General features: G+C 44.1%; 1 protein-coding gene and 1 pseudogene across 2 annotated transcripts in view; both read right to left on the bottom strand.

The window, feature by feature from the left end:
- Window positions 1-4,385: 4,385 nt before the first annotated feature.
- On the bottom strand, window positions 4,386-14,426 carry LOC308368151 (protein NLRC3-like; the record flags this gene model as incomplete). Its single annotated transcript, XM_080842243.1, has 7 exons — window positions 4,386-4,560; window positions 4,970-5,146; window positions 7,224-9,032; window positions 9,350-9,472; window positions 13,408-13,530; window positions 13,941-14,063; window positions 14,305-14,426. 7 exons carry the CDS (start codon window positions 14,424-14,426, stop codon window positions 4,386-4,388), a joined length of 2,652 nt encoding a protein of 883 aa, XP_080698369.1.
- Window positions 14,427-18,922: 4,496 nt separating this feature from the next.
- LOC308368141 overlaps window positions 18,923-23,010 on the bottom strand; it is an 11,388-nt pseudogene continuing 7,300 nt past the window's right edge. The window contains exons 7-9 of the transcript in view: window positions 21,226-21,275; window positions 20,291-20,397; window positions 18,923-19,042 (exon numbers count right to left, since the gene is read on the bottom strand). The product of the transcript in view is annotated as an uncharacterized misc_RNA (transcript). The remainder of the gene's footprint in view (window positions 19,043-20,290; window positions 20,398-21,225; window positions 21,276-23,010) is intronic.

Genomic DNA, 23,010 nt, shown 5'->3' with positions numbered 1-23,010 from the left:
AGCTGCCCACCTCAGAGCCCCCCACCCCCTCTTCCCCTGCGACACTGACGACTCTCTCCATCATGGAGAGGGACGTTAACAGACTTATCAGGAGACAGAACCCCCGCAAAGCAGCCGGGCCAGACTCTGTCTCTCCATCCATCCTGAAGCACTGTGCTCATCAACTGTCTCCGGTCTCTGACTCCCGGACCATCAGCACCGGTTCCCCTCAAGGCTGCGTTCTTTCCCCTCTTCTCTTCTCCCTGTACACTAACAGCTGCACCTCCATCTTTCCCCTCTACCCTTCTCCCTGTACACTAACAGCTGCACCTCCATCTTTCCCCTCTCTTCTCCCTGTACACTATCAGCTGCACCTCCATCTTTCCCCTCTACTCTTCTCCCTGTACACTAACAGCTGCACCTCCATCTTTCCCCTCTACTCTTCTCCCTGTACACTAACAGCTGCACCTCCATCTTTCCCCTCTACTCTTCTCCCTGTACACTAACAGCTGCACCTCCATCTTTCCCCTCTACTCTTCTCCCTGTACACTAACAGCTGCACCTCCATCTTTCCCCTCTACTCTTCTCCCTGTACACTAACAGCTGCACCTCCATCTTTCCCCTCTACTCTTCTCCCTGTACACTAACAGCTGCACCTCCATCTTTCCCCTCTACTCTTCTCCCTGTACACTAACAGCTGCACCTCCATCTTTCCCCTCTACTCTTCTCCCTGTACACTAACAGCTGCACCTCCATCTTTCCCCTCTACTCTTCTCCCTGTACACTAACAGCTGCACCTCCATCTTTCCCCTCTACTCTTCTCCCTGTACACTAACAGCTGCACCTCCATCTTTCCCCTCTACTCTTCTCCCTGTACACTAACAGCTGCACCTCCATCTTTCCCCTCTACTCTTCTCCCTGTACACTAACAGCTGCACCTCCATCTTTCCCCTCTACTCTTCTCCCTGTACACTAACAGCTGCACCTCCATCTTTCCCCTCTACTCTTCTCCCTGTACACTAACAGCTGCACCTCCATCTTTCCCCTCTACTCTTCTCCCTGTACACTAACAGCTGCACCTCCATCTTTCCCCTCTACTCTCCTCCCTGTACACTAACAGCTGCACCTCCATCTTTCCCCTCTACTCTTCTCCCTGTACACTAACAGCTGCACCTCCATCTTTCCCCTCTACTCTTCTCCCTGTACACTAACAGCTGCACCTCCATCTTTCCCCTCTACTCTTCTCCCTGTACACTAACAGCTGCACCTCCATCTTTCCCCTCTAGTCTTCTCCCTGTACACTAACAGCTGCACCTCCATCTTTCCCCTCTACTCTTCTCCCTGTACACTAACAGCTGCACCTCCATCTTTCCCCTCTACTCTTCTCCCTGTACACTAACAGCTGCACCTCCAGTACCAAAACCTCACACCATCAGAGCAGCTTCTTCCCTTCTGCAGTTGGCCTCATCAACAAGGCCCGGGACCCCTCCCCCCCCAAACACAGACTCTTATCCCGCCACTACACACTTCATTAACATAAAGTATATCTGTCTCATTGTGTTACATTAACACACATCATTCTTGGACTACTCTATTATCATTGCACATACTCTTGTTTTGCAGACTGTACAGCACTTTTCATTTTGTCACATATTCTGTATTTTATTTATGTATTTTATATATCGTTTTTTCCTATTGTTTGTAACAGTACTTTATATGTTGATTATTTGCATATGCCATAGAAAATTCTGGGTAGGTGTGAACCTCCTTGGCAATAAAAACGTTTCTGATTCTGAAATGGAGGTGAGCCCTGTCTGTCTCTCTGCCTGTCTGTCTGTCTGTCTGCCTGCCTGGCTCTCTGTCTGGTTCTCTTTGTGTCTGTCATCTGTCTGTCTGTCTGTCTGTCTGTCTGTCTACTTTATCTCACTGTCTCTTAAAGTAACACTATGTAGTTTCTGGACCCGTCAGCTAGGGGGCTACTTTCTTCTGGACTATTCAGAAACTTATTTGCTGTCTTGCACTTGCTTGACGTTTGACTGGTAGGAAAGTTGTTAGGAAGCTAGCCAACATAGCCATCACAATAAAATTACAAAGAAGCAGACGCAAGATCACTTATTACTAGCATCAATGTCCAAGCTTATTATACAAGCTTGCTAACGAGATGTCTTGCTAGCGGCTAAACTTAGCAAAACCTGTTGAAATTGTCTTACTTTGTCTATGACAAACTAGTGAGTCAACAACTTTCCTAAGAAGGTCAAATATCAAGCAAGTGCAACATAAGACAAAGCAAGACAGGAAAATAAGTTACTGAATAGTCTAACAGAAAGTAGCCCCCTACCTGGCGGCTCCAGAAACTCCATGTGTATTTAAGCTAAACTGTTGAAAATGGATTATAACTTCCAACTTAATGCACTAAAGGTTAGCTTATGCTGATACCAGCACACATAATATCAATTTGCACTTTCAAAGCAAATCTAGCATTAAATAAACAAAGAAGGCCAGCAAATGTGTTTAAGATTGTTGTTCACAAACTGATGTACCAACAGTGCATCCAGAGGCATGACATCTAACAGATGAGTAACGATATCATGAACAGAACAACATCAACTAATACACTTCCTGAACTAATGGTGTTGATGACATCATTGATAAACAAAGACTCTTAACCCTCTATACCCGCAATTCCTTGCGTGCACCTTATCATTGATCAACTAAGATATGCATTTTAGTTACACTGTTGACAATGGATTATCACATCCAACTTAATGCAGTAAGGGTTAGTTTATGCTTATACCAGCACATGTAATATTAACTTGCACAATAAATCTAGCATTAAACCAACTAATAAGGTCAACAAATCTGTTTTAAGACTATTGTTCACAAACTAACGTACCGACATTGCATCTGAAGGCATGACATGTAACTGATGAGTAACAATATCATGAACAGAAGTACATGAGGCTTTTTCTCGGCTTTCCATCAACTAATACTTTCCTGAACTATAGATATGGTGTTGATGACATCATTGATTAAACAAAGACAATGTACATTAACTACACACTGACAGCACACAGGTTGACAGATATTCATACAATCTCAATAATAATCTACATCTCCACATGGCTACATATATCACAAAACAATAACAAATACCAAGTAGCCTATTTATACAACAGATATGGATAATCCTACAGTTTCCCCCCAGTCCATATCTCCATGTGTGTACAGGATTGAGAGAGACTGGTCCTGCTCTGTCTGCTGAGTCCATGCTGCATGCTGTCAATCATCTCTGGCTGATCAGGACACGCCTCCACTCTCCATTCATCTCACTGTTGTGCTCCCCTCAGGAAGAGGCTGTTTGCTGTGTGCTGCTGGAAGCTGAAAACATGTTCATGTTCCTCCCCAGACATTCTGCAGGAGAGATGCTGATGTGTGTGTGCTGGATCCCACCCTGTCTTCATGAGCTTCTGGACCACAGACCCCATCCAGCTCAGGGCCTTGGCTCTACACACTGCTGCTCACTAATCCCAGCTGCAGGATAAAGGAGAGAATACAATAATCAATCAGTCTGTTCTGGACCACAGACCCAATCCAGCTCACAGCTGTCGTGTAAAGTAGCCTTCCCATCTGTATGTCAAGGGAAAAGACACAACAATCCACCAGTCTCCATGACGACTGTCTCCAAGTGACCCAGACTGCATGAGAGACAGAGGGCTGCTGTATTCTGACATCAGTAACAGCAGCCATGATAAACACATTCACACATTAGACATACCGCAGCAGAAACAGTAAGGGTGGAGCTAAAAACCACTGGTCCAATCAGAAGAAGAGAGTGGAGTCTGGCTCGACCAGAGATGCCAGAGATGGCAGCATATTCCCTTCATGGTGTTTGTAACCTTTTCCACAGTTAAACCTTACTGTTAAACAGTCCCTTACTGGGCTTGAACCTGTGACCCTGGGCATGGGAGCCTGAGACACACTATGATAATATAGTATTATGACTCTACTGGAGTTACTGTCATGTGAGTTAATGACTGGAGTCATTTCAGAAACATAAGATGGACAGACAAACAGACAGAATGAAGAAAAGAAAGAAAGAAATATTGAGGAAAAAATAGACATGAAAAGAAAAAGAGGTGGGGGAAAGGAATGACAGTGACAGAGAGAGATGTGGGCCAAAGGTCAAGGTCAAAGGTCACGAACAAACAAACACGATGAGTAAAAGATGACAAATAACCAAAGGATGAGATGAGATGTAAGACAGCCCTGAGCTGTTAGGTGGAAGACAGAGAAAGAAAGGGGGAAGAACGAGGGAGAGTGAAGGATGAGAGAGGGATGAGCAAAAGACAGACATCCATGTTGGGTCTCATGTTATAAAGACCTGAGAGAGATGGTAAGATATTTACTCACATTAGTGTCTTCAGTTTATAGTGGGGGTCCTCCACTAGAGCAGAGAGCTGCTCCACATCTGATGCACTCAGGTTATTGTAACCCAGGCCCAGGTGTGTGAGACTTGAGTGTGAGGTCAGGGCAGAGGCCAGATAGGAACAGCTCTTCTCTGTCAGGTTACAGCTATACAGCCTGGGAGAAACATCATGATACATCTGAATATCAATCACCAATCCTTTAACACACACACACACCACACACCACACACATACACACACACACACACACAAACAAACACAAACACACACTGGCAGAAACACACAATCATGAATACACACACAGACACACACACAAACACACACACACACACACACACACACACACACACACACACACACATATAGGGACACCGACACGCACACACCCGCACTCAGGGATACACACACACACACACACACACACGCAGAGATACAAAGCCAAACACACACTGACACAAACACACAGTCATGGATACACCCCCCCCCCCCCCCACACACACACACACACACACACACACAAACAAACACAAACACACACACACACTTCATGAAATGATACTTACCCTAGGTCCTCCAGTTTGCAGTTTTGATGAGAAAGAGCAGAACATAGAAGTTTCATTCCTGAGTCTCCCAGCAGCTTATTGCTCTCCAGGTCCAGCTGTGTGAGACTTGAGGAGTGTGAGGTCAGGGCAGAGGCCAGATAGGAACAGCTCTTCTCTGTCAGGTTACAGTCATGCAGCCTGGGAGAAACATCATGATACATCTGAATATTAATCATCAATCCTTTAACACACACACACACACCACACACACACACACACACACACACACACACACAGGGTTCAGGGGTTAGTGGTGGTGTGTTGCTGCCCTTTAACATAGATATCCTATATAAAGGCTAGATGTCTCACAGTGGAGTCTTGAACGTCCGCACAGGAGGCCATCTTGCGACAGGAGAGCTTCTTGGAGGGAACGTCAGTGATATTCATGATCGTTTACACTCTTATCTAGCTGAAATCTTGATGGATTTACAATTGCCTTGGTTTCTTACAAACGTCATTACCTTGGTTATAATTATTGATGCTTGAACATGTTGAAATGTGCAGCTTAATTGTGTATCACGGCTAGTCTACTACTCAGTCATTTTGCATCAATTGGAGAGGCATAATTGTTCTTTCTTTTCAATATTACAATTAAGTTGCACATGATATAACTGAAGTTGCACATGATTTCCAATCGGGTTGGTTTGTTAAACATCGAACATTTATTGCTGACTTTATTGCCAGTGAAGATGCCAGAGTTGTGTGCAGCCTATGGATGCTCTATTGAACGTTCTCTCAAAACGAGATCCTGTTGCCATTTTGTATGCTGAGTTTTAGTAGCCTAGATATTGATTTTACATAAATAGCTTGTGCATGTGTGTATTTATTGCACCTATCTGTTTTGTTCATATGAAAACCCATGTTTATAATTCTTCATAAGTATGCAGTTTCATAAAAACATCTCTGTACAGGGTGGGGATTTCAACATGGAGCATTAATTGATGTATATTTGTAAAGGGAAATCTTGTACCTATTTTAGAACATTATTATATTTTTTAGAACATAACATAATTATTCATAAGTATGCAGTGTCATAACTACATATCTTACGTTTATAACAAACCAATCCGTTTGAAAATCGGTTGAAAATTGAGAAAGTTCTGGTTATTTAAAAAGTACATGCCACTACCAATACAATGTTAAAGGCACCCAGTGCAACTTTCGAGGCTTAAAAATAAACATTCAATTTCTAGTCTTTTTTACACGTAGTAAGTTTCAATAACTCCATACCATTACATACCGACATTCAAGCAGCAAAGATGAGACGTCGTTGTGTGGTGAGAACTGATAGAAAATCGATAACAACAACAATCGCCGCCATTTTCTTAATTTTTTTTAACCTACAATAAATAAAGCAGGCTTCCAGTCAATGGAAAAATGGCTTCTCCCCACCGGCGATTGTTGTTGTTTACGATGTTCTATCAGTTCTCACCACACAACGACGTCTCATCTTTGCTCCTTGAATGTCGATATGTAATGGTATGGAGTTATTGAAACTAACTACGTGTAAAAAAGACTAGAAATTGAATGTTTATGTTTCATTGAATGTTTACATAAAGTTGCACTGGGTTCCTTTAAGGGTGAGCGAGCTCCGCTGTGGCAAAATGGCCGCCATGTGTGAACATTCGACTCCGTCGGCCAGAAACGCGGGCGAGACATCTAGCCTTTATATAGGATATCTATGCCCTATAAGGCCACTCAAAGGTGGATCATAGCAGTGTTCAATAACATTGCAAAAGCCAGTTTAGATCCAAAAGCACATGCCACTCACCCCGGGTAAGTTTAAGCATTCACACCAGAACTCAAAGAAACTGGAATTGGACTTAATATAAAATGTGATACATTTGGTATACAACCAAGCCTGACATTAAAGATATTTACAGGAAAAGTATAATAAAGACAAATATTGTAGATACTCAAAATGAGCCTAAAGTTAAGTAACCCATAGAAAACAACAAACAACTCACGTTTAATATATTGTTTAGTGTTTGACCTTCAATCCATATTAGACTGATGTGAGGTATGAACTGCAGTCAGGAGTGTTTGCTCTACTCTCAGTTTAGGAGAAATGTTCTCTTATCAGGGCAGTTCATTAACCAGGAACAAAGTCAACTAGTCAACACACACACACACACACATACACACACACACACACACACACACACACACACACACACACACACACACACACACACACACACAGTATATTACTCACTTAGCTGAAGTGGAAGATGTGACCACTGGCACCAGCTTCTGCAGAACATCATCAGGACTGAGGAGTTCAGTCAGATCTTCCTCTGGTGTCTTCATGTACTTCTGTAGGTCAAACTCATCCAGCTGCTCCTCTGGAATCTGAAACTCAAATCTCCTAGTCTCCCACTTTCCTGGTAAGAGCATGTCTACATACAGTGTTCCTGAGCTCCTGTCAATGACCTCCACTACAGCATGGTGATTCAGCTCATTCAGACAGTAGAAGAGGTTGATCTTTCTGTCTGACGTATTCTGATGTCTGATCTTCTGTTTGACACACTGGACTGTTTGCTCAGAGCTCTGTGATTGGTTTCTTGTCTGTGGCAGAAGGTGACTTAAGAGATTCTGATTGGACTCCAGTGAGAGGCCCAGGAGGAAGCGGAGGAAAAGGTCCAGGTGTCCGTTCCGACTCTGTAAGGCAAGATCCACTGCAGTCTTGTGTAGGTCATGAAGTGTTGCAGCTCTGAACAGAGCAGAGAGCTGAGAGATTTGCTGTTGGTCAGGCATGTATCTCTCTCTGTTGCTGAAGCAGAGGAACACGTATAAAGCTGCAAGAAACTCCTGAATGCTCAGATGCACAAAGCTGAACACAATCCCCTGGTACAGCCCAGACTCCTTTCTGAAGATCTGAGTACACACTCCTGAGTACACTGATGCTTCTGTGACATCAATGCCACATTCTCTGGGGTCTGTCGCATAGAAGATCAGATTGTCCTTCTCTAGCTGTTGAAAAGCCAGTTTCCCAAGTTTGAAAATCATCTCTTCGTCTCTCTCTTTTCTCATTGTGTACTTTTCATTCTTTATGCTTGTCTGAATGATCAGGAAGTTTGTGTACATTTGAGTCATAGTCTTTGGCATTTCTACACTCCCCGATTCATCTGATGTTCTCTCCACAACAGTGGCGGTAATCCAGGAGAAGACTGGAATGTGGCACATGATGTAGAGGCTCCTGGATGACTTCAGGTGTGTGATGGTTCTGCTGGCCAGGTTCTCATCACTGATTCTTTTCCTGAAGTACTCCTCTTTCTGTGGGTCACTGAATCCCCTTATTTCTGTCACCTGGTCCACATACTCAGGTGGGATCTGATTGGCTGCTGCTGGTCGGGTGGTGATCCAGAGGAGAGCAGAGGGAAGCAGATTCCTCTTGATGAGGTTTGTCAGCAGCACGTCCACTGAGGCTGGCTCTGTCACATCACAACACCTTGGGTTGGAGCGGAAATCTAGAGGTAGTCGACACTCATCCAGACCATCAAAGATGAACATGACTCTGTACGTTGAACTGGTGAAGATTGCTTGATTTCCTGAGAAAAAGTGCTTCATGAAATCCACCAGACTGAGTTTCTTCTCCTTCATCAGGTTCAGCTCTCGGAAAGGAAGAGGAAATATGAAGTGGACATCCTGATTGGCTTTGCTTTCGGCCCAGTCCAGAATGAACTTCTGCACAGAGACTGTTTTTCCAATGCCAGCCACTCCCTTAGTCAGCACTGTTCTGATGGGTTTGGGTCGTCCAGATATGGGTTTAAAGATGTCACTGCAGTTGATTGGTCTGCCTGATGCTGCTTCACTCCAGGATGCTCTCTCTATCTGTCTGACCTCATGTTCATCATTGACCTCTCCTTCTCCCCCCTCTGTGATGTAGAGCTCTGTGTAGATCTTACTGAGGAGTGTGGGGTTTCCCTGTTTTGTGATTCCCAAAGTCAGACACTGAAACCTCTTCTGAAGATGGGATTTGTGGATCTGCAGCATTTCCACATTTACTGAACCATGTTGGTATCTGTGTGTGAAAACAAAAAACAAATATTAAATAACTTGTTTACTGTAATATCAGTTTAAATGTAGTGTTTACACAACACTATCAGTCAAGCAGGAATGTAGTCTATACACACACACACGTGGACACACACGCGGGCACACACATGTACACACACATACATCTGAGGTATGTGTAAAACAAAACAAAAACACAAAAGGTGAGAATTACCCAAATCCCCATTTTGTCTGCCAAACCTCCATCAGTAGAACATTCCTCTCGCTGATCCTGTCTGCTAATCACACACACACACAGCATACATCCTAGAGTCATAATCTTACTGTCCAGTCGTAGAGTCTCCTCCTGTAAAGTTGATTAGTTTAGGCATGGAGTTGTCACTCTTCATGGACACACAGGTGGGGGTTGGGGAGTGTGACCTCCTGTTAGAGCTAGATCCCTCCATCCTAGAGAAGAAGAGGAGAACTTCCATCAGGAGAACATTCCTCTCACTGCTCATGTCTGCTAATCACACACTCTCACACACACACACACACACACACACACACACACACACACACACACACACACACACACACACACACACACACACACACACACACACACACACACACACACACGCACACACACACACACACACATGAGACACATTAAATTATGTAGAATAAAGACTAGAGCCATGATCTTACTGTCCACACACACACACACACACACACACACACACACACACACACACATGAGAACATTAAATGATGATGAATAAAGACTAGAGCCATGATCTTCCTGTCCACACACACACACACACATACACACACACACACACACAAATGAGACACATTAAATGATGTAGAATAAAGACTAGAGCCATGATCTTACTGTCCACACACACACACACACACACACACACATGAGAACATTAAATGATGTGTGTTACGTTCCAGCCGGCTCGTGACTGAAACAATAACATTGGAGGCAGACAGCAACGGTTTCTTACAAAAAAGCACGCGTGTTTATTCAGTCCAAAACACTCTCAATACAATGGCAACGTGTCTAGGGGTTTAGACGTCGATATCCTGAGCCAGGGAGTCAGGTGTCCATTGATGCTTTTATTTCCTACACCTCGTCAGGTGTAGGTGATCAGTCATCAATCATCCCAAAACGTCCTACAGGCCACGCATGGCCATTGCAACGTCTGTAGAGGTGCAGTGGGTCGTAACACCTCCCTCCCAAGAAGGTTTCCCTAGGAAACCTAAAAACACAAAAAAAACGACCCTCTGTGACTCTGTGAAGACTCCATTCCCCCAACATCCAGGGCCCTAGGAAATTTGAGAAACAAAGAGACTACACTTCATAAGGCAACATGTATTCACGTTCTCGAGAGCATCAGAAATAAATGTTATCAACTTCTCAAATATATGAAATGTAAAAAGGATACTGCTGGGGTATAAGACTCTAGCGCATTTTCGTTGATTTTGAGTTCTTCATGCCGTCGATGAACACTAGAGGACTTCAATCCGTGTAGCCCGTACCAAAACCAGAGGCAAAATCCAAATAAACCTCAATATACTGTTCTGCCATGACAAGGGGTAGTGCCTCCTTCTCCACATTGGAATAATCCATAGCCAGATGTTCACCACCATCTGAGCGCAACTGTGGAAGTACCACCCCAACATAGTCACTGGCATCAACAGCCACATGAAGAGGACCTTTAATGGGGAAAAACTTTCAAATTCCATTTTAAGCTTTCTCTTATTCAAATCTTGGGCTTTAGGTTCCACATTCAGTTGCTCCATCTGCCCCTTAGAATCTTCCTGTTGATTTTCCCACTGCTGCTGCAGAGAAGATATGGTGTCTGATTTTTCTTTCAGTATCCTCTCCTTATGCTCCAGCTGTTCCCTAAGCTGCTTTGAAAGGATCTGAAGGTCATCTTCTCGTTTACTAGCCTCACCCAGAAGCTTGTTTCGCTCATCTTTAGATGACTTGAGTTCTTGCTCATGACGTTGTTCTTTCTCAAGAACTTCTTGCTTGAGGCGGTTCAGTTGTAGTTCCCCTGATTGCTCTTTCAGGTTAAGCTTACGATTTGTAGTCTTCTCAGACTTGACCTCTTTAGCTTTTCCGAATCCAACAGATTTCAATTTCTTCTTATTAAGTGCATGGCACTCAGATATTTTGTGCCCTGGCTTTTTACAGTAAAAGCACTTTATACAGTAGTTAAAATCAGCTGAATTCTTATAACCCCTAGGGTTAGACACAGGGTTAGGCCTCGTCACTCTGCCCCTGACTGGAACTCTGAACCTACGCTGATCACCAATAAATCTATCCTGCCTGCCTCGGTGGGTCAACACATACTCATCTGCCAATTTGGATGCGTGAGCCAGAGTTTCCACCCTCTGCTCATTCAGATAGGTAGCCACCTCATTAGGAACACACTTCTTAAAGTCCTCAAGGAGGATTAACTCCTTGAGTAGCTCCATGGAGTCTGCCTTCTGTGAGGTACACCAGCGACCAAACAGATACCTTTTCTGATGTGCAAACTCCACGTACGTGTGCTGGTCAGTCTTTGTACAATGGCGGAAGCACTGGCGATGTGCTTCAGGCACCAAATCATACCTATGAAGTATTTCCCTTTTCACCGTCTCATATGAAAAAGATTGTTCCATGGGCATAGACACATACACATCCAGAGCCCTCCCTACCAAAACACTCTGCAAAAGAAGCGTCCAGGACTCTTTGGGCCACTTCAGAGAGGTAGCCACTCTCTCAAAGTAGGGAAAGTAAAGATCCACTTCCTGCTCTGAAAAGGGTGGCACCATCCTGACACTTTTGCAGATGTCAAAGGACGGGGCAAATGTTGTTAAGGACCCAGTCTTTCTAGCTCCTAACTCTAATTCCATTTCCTTTAAGTTAAACTGCCGTTCGTGTTCATGTTGGTGGTCCTCGCGCTCCTGTTCGCGCAGTCTGTCTTCGCGTTCCCATTTGGCTTGTTCCCTCTGGAACTCTAACTTTTTTATTTCTAGTTCTATTTCCAGACGTTTTTGTTCAACCTCCATCTCTTCCAGCCGAGCTTCATTAGTAATTTCCTCCATCTCTGAAGCCATAGTGCCACCAGAGGAAAACAATAAGTATACTATACAATTTCCTAACACACAATTACCCACAGATATGTAAACCACTGTTTACACCTTAAATGTTGTCAGGAACACCTTATGCAATCTGGCCTAGAACACAGTTCAACCAGAAGAGGAAAAAGTGGAAGATAACCACCCCTCCAACTAACAGAGACTATAACCCACCAGCAGCAATGCAAACCATAGGCAGTCTAGGTTTCCCAAAAACTTGCCACAATCCCTTACAATCAAAATGGCTTGCCACAATAGCCCAGTCACACACCGCTACTGGATAAGAGGCTTCACTCTCCAGCCTCGATACTTTTAACGTGCACCAAGCACAGTTAAGCTCGTCCAATTCGTATCACTAAACAGCGGTAACTAATACCACAACTACACTGAATAACACGTCTTAATTATGAATTACCAACAAACGCTCTAACAAGGGAAAAACAACAAACCTCGTGAGTTTCACTCACTGTGCGTCACCGGCAAACAATCCCTTTTCTTTGGGCTCTGAGCTACTCCCCTCCTAGTTGAATATAAACTAACTTCGCCTTGCTAGTCTTCTACGGCTTACCAGGCTCGAGGCAAACTTTAAACGCTGAACTCGCGGGAATGAAGCAGACCATAGACGCAGTCAAACTTCCAAACCCCGAAGCGTACCCCCACCCGGAATTACCGCAAAAAAATAACAAACGAAAATAACAAAAAACACAACAAACAGTACTCCGATGGAAGCGTCAGTCCCGACACAGCTGGAGAACTCTTACCTACAGGAGTAAGCCCCGTTTACCCAGCAACACACAGTTAGTTCACTCACCGACTATGACTGTCTGCACTCCAAAAACAATACTATCCCGGTCGAGAACCCCAATTGTTACGTTCCAGCCGGCTCGTGACTGAAACAATAACATTGGAGGCAGACAGCAACGGTTTCTTACAAAAAAGCACGCGTGTTTATTCAGTCCAAAACACTCTCAATACAATGGCAACGTGTCTAGGGGTTTAGACGTCGATATCCTGAGCCAGGGAGTCAGGTGTCCATTGATGCTTTTATTTCCTACACCTCGTCAGGTGTAGGTGATCAGTCATCAATCATCCCAAAACGTCCTACAGGCCACGCATGGCCATTGCAACGTCTGTAGAGGTGCAGTGGGTCGTAACAATGTGGAATAAAGACTAGAGCCATGATCTTCCTGTCCACACACACACACACACACACACACACACACACACACACACACACAGACATCCTAGAGTCATAATCTTACTGTCCAGTCGTAGAGTCTCCTCCTGTAAAGTTGATTGGTCGCTCCATGGAATCATCACTCTTCATGGACACACAGGTGGGTGTAGGGGAGTGTGACCTCCTGTTAGAGCTAGATCCCTCCATCCTAGAGAAGAAGAGGAGAACTTCCATCAGGAGAACATTCCTCTCACTGCTCATATCTACTACCACACACACACACACACACACACACACACACACACACACACACACACACACACACACACACACACACACACACACACACACACACACACATGAGAACATTAAATGATGTGGAATAAAGACTAGAGCCATGATCTTCCTGTCCAGTCAGATAGTTTCCCCCTCGGAAGTTGATTATTCGACTTATGGAATCATGGACACACAGAAATACACACTTAAATAATCAAAAGTGTGCAGACAAGGTTTACATAATTGAACGCACACACACACACACACACACAAACAAACACACACACACACACACACACACACACACACACACACACACACACATCCTAATCATAATCTTACTGTCCAGTCGTAGAGTCTCCTCCTGTAAAGTTGAGTGGTTGACCCATGGAATCATCACTCTTCATGGACACACAGGTGGGGGTTGGGGAGTGTGACCTCCTGTTAGAGCTAGATCCCTCCAGCCTAGAGAAGAAGAGGAGAACTTCCATCAGGAGAACATTCCTCTCACTGCTCATGGTTGCTAATCACACACTCTCTCACTCACACACACACACACACACACACACACACACACACACACACACACACACACACACACACACACACACACACACACACACACACACACACACACACACACACACACACACACACACACACACACACACACACACACACAGACATCCTAGAGTCATAATCTTACTGTCCAGTCGTAGAGTCTCTTCCTGTAAAGTTGAGTGGTTGACCCATGGAATCATCACTCTTCATGGACACACAGGTGGGGGTTGGGGAGTGTGACCTCCTGTTAGAGCTAGATCCCTCCATCCTAGAGAAGAAGAGGAGAACTTCCATCAGGAGAAGATTAATCTTACAGCTCTTGTCTGCTAATCACACACACACACACACACATACACACACATACACACACACGCTTCACTACTGAGACATATTAAATGATGTAGAATAAAGACTAGAGCCATGATCCTACTGTCCAGTGTAAGGATCTCCCCCTCAAAAGTGGATTATTTGAACACAAATTATTTTGCGACTGAAACAGGGGTGGGAATGGGTGAAATAAGCTCCACCCTGCCTCCAGCAGTAGTCATGGCAACATGACACAGTTATCGACTGACTGAGGGTGGCATCCAAATACTCAATATGCACTCATGTTGGTTAACTCCCCGGGGACAAAGGCCTGTTAGACTTTTTGAGGAAGCCTGACATGCCGTGACGTTTTTGTATATTCTCTCTAACTAAAAACATTAATGCACAAGTGGCATATTGGTAGAAGATTAAAGGTTTCTGGGGGTGTTCTTTTATTGACTCTAGGACAAGAACTCACAGAGCTTTAACCCTCCTATTGTCTTTGAAGTTTAACATCTCTAAATAAATGATTGACATTTATTTAATGACTTTTCCTAATTGAATTGGGACAACTGAGTAAACATAACAACATATTCCTCTCACTACTCCTATCTACTAATCATCACACACCACACACACACACACACACACACACACACACACACACACACACACACACACTCATGCATGTCTTCAACTCACTAATCAGAGATCACTCTGTCCTGCTCTCTCTCCCTCTCTCTCAATCACACACACAGAAACACACATAGGCTACTCACACTTAAAGGCTGAACCATTTACACACAACTATACCTGAGACAAACCAACACACACACAAATCGATAACAGTATAGCTACTTTAGATAATTTCCTTTCATGTTTGCTCTCTACTGCACTCTAGTGGGCAGGGACTTCTAGTGCACTACCTGCCCTTCCCCCTACTCTGGCTTGTGTGTGTCTGTGGAGGTGTGGCAGCTCTCTCTGGTGTGTGTGTGTCTGTGGAGGTGTGGCAGCTCTCTCTGGTGTGTGTGTGTCTGTGGAGGTGTGGCAGCTCTCTCTGGTGTGTGTGTGTCTGTGGAGGTGTGGCAGCTCTCTCTGGTGTGTGTGTGTCTGTGGAGGTGTGGCAGCTCTCTCTGGTGTGTGTGTGTCTGTGGAGGTGTGGCAGCTCTCTCTGGGGTGTGTGTGTCTGTAGAGGTGTGGCAGCTCTCTCTGGCTTGTGTGTGTCTGTGGAGGTGTGGAGCTCTCTCTGGGGTGTGTGTGTCTGTGGAGGTGTGGCAGCTCTCTCTGGCTTGTGTGTGTCTGTGGAGGTGTGGCAGCTCTCTCTGGGGTGTGTGTGTCTGTAGAGGTGTGGCAGCTCTCTCTGGATTGTGTGTGTCTGTGGAGGTGTGGCAGCTCTCTCTGGATTGTGCTCCTTGTGAGTCTGTTCAATCTGTGGTGTTCATGCAGCTCTTATGCAGTGTGTTTTAAAAAAAACAAATAAAGCAAAATCAAACATGAACACATTCAGCATTGATGGTTCTGTCATGGCTAGTTATGAACAAAGACAACATTTGGTCACTCACATTCACAAGTTCTGAAATCACTACGGGCTAAATCATATAGTCATATAGCTTTGTTATTTAACTTATATCGATAGCAGAAGAAGAATCTTCTAAGATCTTCGAGTAGTGAAAAAGTAATCTGGCAGCCTTGTGGTCATAAGACCAGGTCTATTTCAGCTCCACTGGTTGAAAGGTACAAAAAACAGGTCCTTGATAAACTGGTTCAACTGGTTGAAGATTTCTAAATGTTCAGACTTATAAGTAAACATGCATAACCATAAAAAAAACACATCCACATCCATCAACATATAAAAGTACATAAAAATGCAAATATACAGATGTTTCCATGTATCATAAAATGCATACACATACACACACTGAGACATAAACACACAGAGATAAACACACACACACACACACACACACACACACACACACACAGAGAGAGAGAGAGAGAGAGAACGCCATAAATAAGTCAATAAGGTGTATCTTCATCCCCAAATGATCTCACCTGATTCTTTGTCAAGAGTAATCTCGCTTTAAAACCCACAGTCCTGCTTCTTCTTTGTCTCATAGATCCGGAGCGTTGTCAGACATTTGGGAGAGTATCCTTGCGAACGCTGTGTGCCTTCAGACTGAGTCTGTTACTTCCTGTTTCTCAAACAGGTTCTGAAATACCTTAACTCTACCTGTGACCTCATCCATGTACACTTAAATGTGTGTGTGTGTGTGTGTGTGTGTGTGTGTGTGTGTGTTTGTTTGTGTGATGCCATAACATAGAAACTAGGTAGCACTTTACAGATCAGTAGTAATGGTAATATGTGGAGAGCATTGTCATGGTAACAACTCAACTCACAAGTTATTTCATAGTTTCAAAGTTATTTCACAACAATAATCCAAGTATTAATCAATTTATTGTAGTGGCTAGTCTAATATTAATACAAGGGAAGATGTTATGACGAAAGATGATATTCTGTTACACCTTTCAAACTTTACTGTAATCTCTTCTAAACAACTAATTTAAAATTAAAGTCCTTATCAGCACACATGAACTTGATTTTGTACTTACTTTGAACTTTGATCTTGAGTCTCCTCAATAAGTATAGCCGCTTTTGGGCAGTTTTAACTGCCGAGCCTGCTTGCATGGACCAGGTTAGGTCATCCTTGATGTACACACCGAGGAATTTGAAGTTGGAGACTCTCTCCACCTCAGCTCCCTCGATGTGTATGGGGTCGTGACCCCCCCTTAGCAGCCTCCTGAAATCCACGATCATCTCCTTTGTTTTGCAGACGTTGAGAGACAGGTTGTTGTCTTGGCACCATGCTACCAAGCCCCTTACCTCATCTCTATAGGCGGTCTCATCGTTGTTAGAGATGAGACCAGGGATGGTAGTGTCGTCTGCAAACTTAAGGATGATGTTAGTCCTGCGTGTACAGGGAGTACAGGAGGGGACTGAGTACGCAGCCCTGGGGGGCCCCGGTACTCAGGGTCAGTGAGGACCCTCACCTGACCTTCAACGATCATATAAAGCATCTGTGCAAAATCTCCTTCTACCATCTCAAAAACATTGCCAAGCTCCGCCCCACTTTAACCCTGCCAGATGCTGAGAAGCTCGTCCACGCCTTCATCTCCTCAAGACTGGACTACTGCAATTCACTGTTCACTGGGATCACTGGCAGGAACATCCAAAAGCTGCAGTACATCCAGAACAGCGCTGCCAGGATCCTGATCCTGAGTCAGGAAATACAACCACATAGCCCCAATTTTACACTCACTACACTGGCTCCCTGTCTCATCCCGCATTGACTACAAAGTCCTCCTACTCACCCACCAATGCATAAAAGGTCATGCCCCCCCTTACCTGCAAGAACTCATCACTCCCCAAACATCAAACCGCCCCCTCAGATCCAATAACAGTTTGTTCCTGCAGGTCCCAAACACTAGGCTACGCACCAAGGGCGACCGGGCCTTCTCCGCTGCAGCCCCGCAACTGTGGAACAGCCTCCCGGACCACTTAAGGGCAACACAGACACTGGACTGTTTTAAGACTGGCCTAAAAACCTTTTTATTCAGAAAAGCATTTCCTACATTTTAAAAAATTATTCTTTTTTTAAACTGTGCTTTTGCTGAGCTCTGTTTTTAAGCACTCTGAGATTCTGCCTGAATGAAGAGTGCTCAACAAATAAAATGAATTATTATTATTATTATTATTATGAGGAGGGTGCATGTTGCCAGTTCTGCGTTGCCAGTATTCAGTATGTGAGTGAGTGTGGAGTGTTGAGTAAGACATCAGTATTCAGTGTGTAGTTCCATATGAGAGTTGAAGTGTTGAGTATTGAGTGTGTAGCTCCATATGAGAGTTGAAGTGTTGAGTATTGAGTGTGTAGCTCCATATGAGAGTTGAAGTGTTGAGTAAGTCGTCAGTAGTGAGTGTGTAGCTCCATATGAGAGTTGAAGTGTTGAGTAAGTCGTCAGTATTGAGTGTGTAGCTCCATATGGGAGTTGTAGTGTTGAGTATTCAGTGTGTAGCTCCATATGAGAGTTGAAGTGTTGAGTATTAAGTGTGTAGCTCCATATGAGAGTTGAAGTGTTGAGTAAGTCGTCAGTATTGAGTGTGTAGCTCCATATGAGAGTTGAAGTGTTGAGTAAGTCGTCAGTAGTGAGTGTGTAGCTCAGGGGCGGCACCAAACAGTTGCTTGCCGTTGCTATAGCAACTCCAAGCAATTACTCAGAAACCCCAGAGCAACCCCTGATTTTTTGTCAAACTCAAACAACATATTTGAAATAATGCCATTTTCCGTAAAATGGTATTAAATAAGTTCAACTAAACCTATGGCCGAATGCGGTACCCGTCACCATACCGACCATTCCTGTCATATGAATCACCAGATTAAGTGCATAATCAGTGAGTAGCGTCAACATTTCAGGGCCGTGACTGGACTGTCGTTCAAATCAACACGAGTCAGCCTGGGACTCTCCTCTCCTCCCCTCCCCCTCACCGTGCCAAGTTCCCGAGCGTTGGGCATGCGCACACTCTGTAAATGACATGAACAGATAAAAAAAAAAAACATACACACAATTAACACAAACTATCCCAAGCAATATGTACAATATAAATTAATTATTATTTCATGTACATGAAACAATAATTTCATTAATAGCATAGTCTTACGAAAAATAAATAACATTTCAAATATGCGGACATTTCGCGGCGAGATTATCAGTCAGATGTTCGTTGCCGCCTCGCTGGCGCTTAAAAAATATGGATAAGTTTTTACTATTTCGAAAGAAATCAAGTTCAAACACGACTCGCGATGCCAGACTTGTGTTGGACTTGGCAGTTGTTCGGAGGGGGGTTATGCTGAGGAGCAGCCCAGACCAATCATACAAGCTAGCCCAGCTAGCTCTACCAGTGGCAGTGCACTACCACCAGAGGATCTAAGCCAGACTCCGGGTGACGACCTACGTCGTCCTGTGCTGGGATCATATCCAAAGAAAAAATACAGCTCTCAGTTGCGCGCCTTTAACCCAGGATGGTATCAACAATATTCGTGGGTTGAGTATTCAACAATCAAAGATTCTATGTATTGTTACGCATGCAGGCACTTCGGGCGGAGGGGTGCAGGAGTCCACCAGGAAACAGCCTTTACCGTGAATGGGTTCAGCACATGGGTGAAGGAACAGAAAACACTCCAAACCCACAATGTGTCCCCTGTGCACAGGTATGCTATGGCGGCATGGGCGGAATTTAAAACCAGGAGAAATGCTGGCTCCAGGATCTGCAATGCGCTGGACGAGGGCCATTCTAAGGCAGTGAGAGCGAACAGAGAGTATATGAAGGCTATTGTCGAGGCCCTGCGTTACACCGCTTGTCAAGGGATCACTCTACGGACATCGGGAGGTAGAAGAGTCCTCAAATAGAGGTCATTTTTGGGAATTTCTCCATTCAGTCAGCAAGTTCAACACCACTGTGGCTGAGAAAATGGCAAATTGTGCACAGAAGGCCAAATACACTCATCACACCGTCCAGGACGAAGTAATCGCATTAATGGCCAAAATGTTACAAGACCAAATCAGTAGTGATGTGCGAGATGCAGGGATGTTTGCGCTGCTGGTGGATGAGAGTAGGGATGCTAGTAAGAAGGAACAGGTGTCAGTAGTGGTCCGCTACTTGCGAGGGGATGGAGTCCGTGAGGACTTCCTTCACTTCACACCAGCAGATGGTTTGGACGCTGAATCATTGCTAGCTCTAATCAAAAATAACTAAGTGCAACATCAATTACGAACAGTGCATAGCCCAGTGCTACGACGGCGCCGCCGTTATGTCTGGTGCCAACAGCAGTGTGCAAGAGCGATTCCGAAGAGAGGTCCCCCAGGCTCTCTACGTACACTGCCATGCACACAGGTTAAATTTAGTTTTAACAGACTGTGTAGGCAAAATACAAACAGCTGCAGATTTTTTTGAAGTCGTGCAAATCATGCACAATTTTTTTTCCAGTTCTATTGTGCACAATGTGTTTCTGCAGAAACAAAAAGAATTGGAGCCACTTCAGCCACCGCTGGAATTGAAATCTCTATCTGAGACGAGGTGGGCGTGCCAATATACCGCACTTCTGGCAATACAAAAAACCCTGCCTGCCATCCACGCAACACTTCAAGCCTTGATAAGCCAGCATGGGGCTCGATTGAGGACAAAAGCCAAGTCCATAATGGCACTGTTAGATGGGCAGTTCGTCCTGCAGCTCACTCTGTTTGAGGAAGTATTTCGTAGCTCCAAATTTCTGTCTGACACACTACAGTCCCCAAATCTGGATTATTCATCAGCTCTGGACCTGGTCGAGTCTGTCTCAGCATCCCTGTCAGAAAAGCGAAATGAGACATCGTTAGCAGACATATCTGACAAAGCACAGGCCCTGTGTGCCAAGACGGGCATCAACACCCAGCTCAGAGCGGAGCCACGTTCAAGACAGCCTCCTGGTCATCTCCAGGAATTCATCATTGACACACAGACAGGGCAACGGCAACCACTTACCTCACTGCAAGATATCAGGAGACACTGTTACTACAATGTCCTTGATAACCTGATCAATGAGCTGGGAAGGCATTTTTCTGCAGAAACCTGTGGCGTTCTACAGGGGACATGTGCCCTGAACTCAAAGCACAAATCATTTCTCAACATGACTTTGTTGTGGCCAATGGCTCAGCATTATGGGGTTACACATGACAACCTGACTGCCGAACTGCACCAGATACGCCGCCTGCTCACAACTAAAGGACAGCAAGGACACTCTGTGGGCACTACACAAGATTTTTTGGCCCTGCTCCAGCCATACAAGGACTCCTTCTGTGACTTAAACAAACTCTTATGCATATCTCTGACAGTCCCAGTGACATCTGCAGCTTGTGAAAGAAGCTTTTCTTGTCTCGCACGAGTCAAAAATTATTTGAGGAATAGTTCAGGAGATTCTAGAAACAGTGACCTGGCTTTACTATCCATCAACGCTGCAAGTGCAAGATCACTGGATGCAGATGCCATCGTTGATGCCTTTGCCGTGAACCACAACAACAGGCGCATTGTGCTGCTGTGATATATGATAGGTAGACTCTACTCTCAGTGATTCTGATTCACATATTATGAGTGAGTGTTGTCATGAATTTGGTGTACCTTAAAAGTGTGTGTGTGTGTGTGTGTGTGTGTGTGTGTGTGTGTGTGTCTGTGTTATGCTGATGTCTGTCTGTTGTTTCCACTAACTCCACAGTGTTTGCCCCGCTTGTTCCTGTGTGTGTGTATGTGTGTGTTCGTTCCTGGCACAGTTATACTGTATTATTAAGCAGAAATTGATGTTATAACTATGTAAGTAGCCCGTAGTCTATTCACTTGTGGACACTTTTACACAACAATGAACACGTATCTATGTTTTATTGGGCTTTTACTAACTTACACTCTGTATGTCCTCCTCTTCCCTCACTCACAGGAGAAATACCAGGCGATGTGCATCGCAAGACTGTGTCTATCTTCCCACGAAGCCCATGTGGAATTGAGATCTTTTGCACCCATACACTGATACACTCACTCACCCACTGACTGACTGACTGACTGACTCACTCACTCACTCATACACTGACACACTCACTGACTCACTCACTCACTCACTCACAGAGTAACGATGGACACTTACTGTGACATATTTTTCTGACATGATTGAAAAGAGTTGCACTACTTTACTGTAGTATTTGGTAACAACATGGAAGTGTTTTTTTGTATTACATAGTTTAGTGTTACAAAAAAAAAGTGTGTTCTCACTAAATCCACTCACATCTTCATCAATATCACATGCAATGTGTTGCCTTATGGGGGGATTGCTGATATTAAACCGGTATGAAATGAGTTTGTCTATGTAATGAGGAAGTGCACATAGTATGGCAATTCATTTTAGAGAATTGTTTACAGTCAGTGTTTTTAACAAGTGTGCTTAAGAACTGAAATTGGAGTGTTAAGAATTAATTGTGTTTGATATTCAGTGACATTGGTGTTAACAGTCAAGGAAAACTATGCCATATATGAAGTTGTTTCTCAACAGGGGGGGGGGGGGGGGCATTAGTCCATTTTATTTTCTAATACCAATGGAAATGTAATGCAATGTGTGTAGTTGGTGTTTAAATACAGGATTGATCGTCATCCAGTCTACTCCCGCGAGATCTCCTAACAGTTCTTTTTTCATTTTGTGTTGTGAATCACACGATGTGTCTTGATATATTAATTTGTTGTAATACGGTACCTCCTTTTAGTTAAAATAATATAATTAGCATAGGCTTATATATTTATACATGACACATTTTGGATGTGGGCAATGTCTGAAGAAACGGAAGAAAATATTGTAGCCTACACAGTTCTGAATTAGCAATACAATGTTAGCACATGCTTGCTAGCAATGTTGGTGTGTTAAACCGTATGGATTAAAGTGGAATATTGCAAGACGTCCTGTGATCAAGACATCGATTT

The sequence above is a fragment of the Sprattus sprattus genome (genome assembly GCF_963457725.1).
Source record: "Sprattus sprattus genome assembly, chromosome: 1".
NCBI classification, from domain to species: Eukaryota; Metazoa; Chordata; class Actinopteri; order Clupeiformes; family Clupeidae; genus Sprattus; species Sprattus sprattus.
This window is presented reverse-complemented; position numbering and strand designations above follow the sequence as displayed.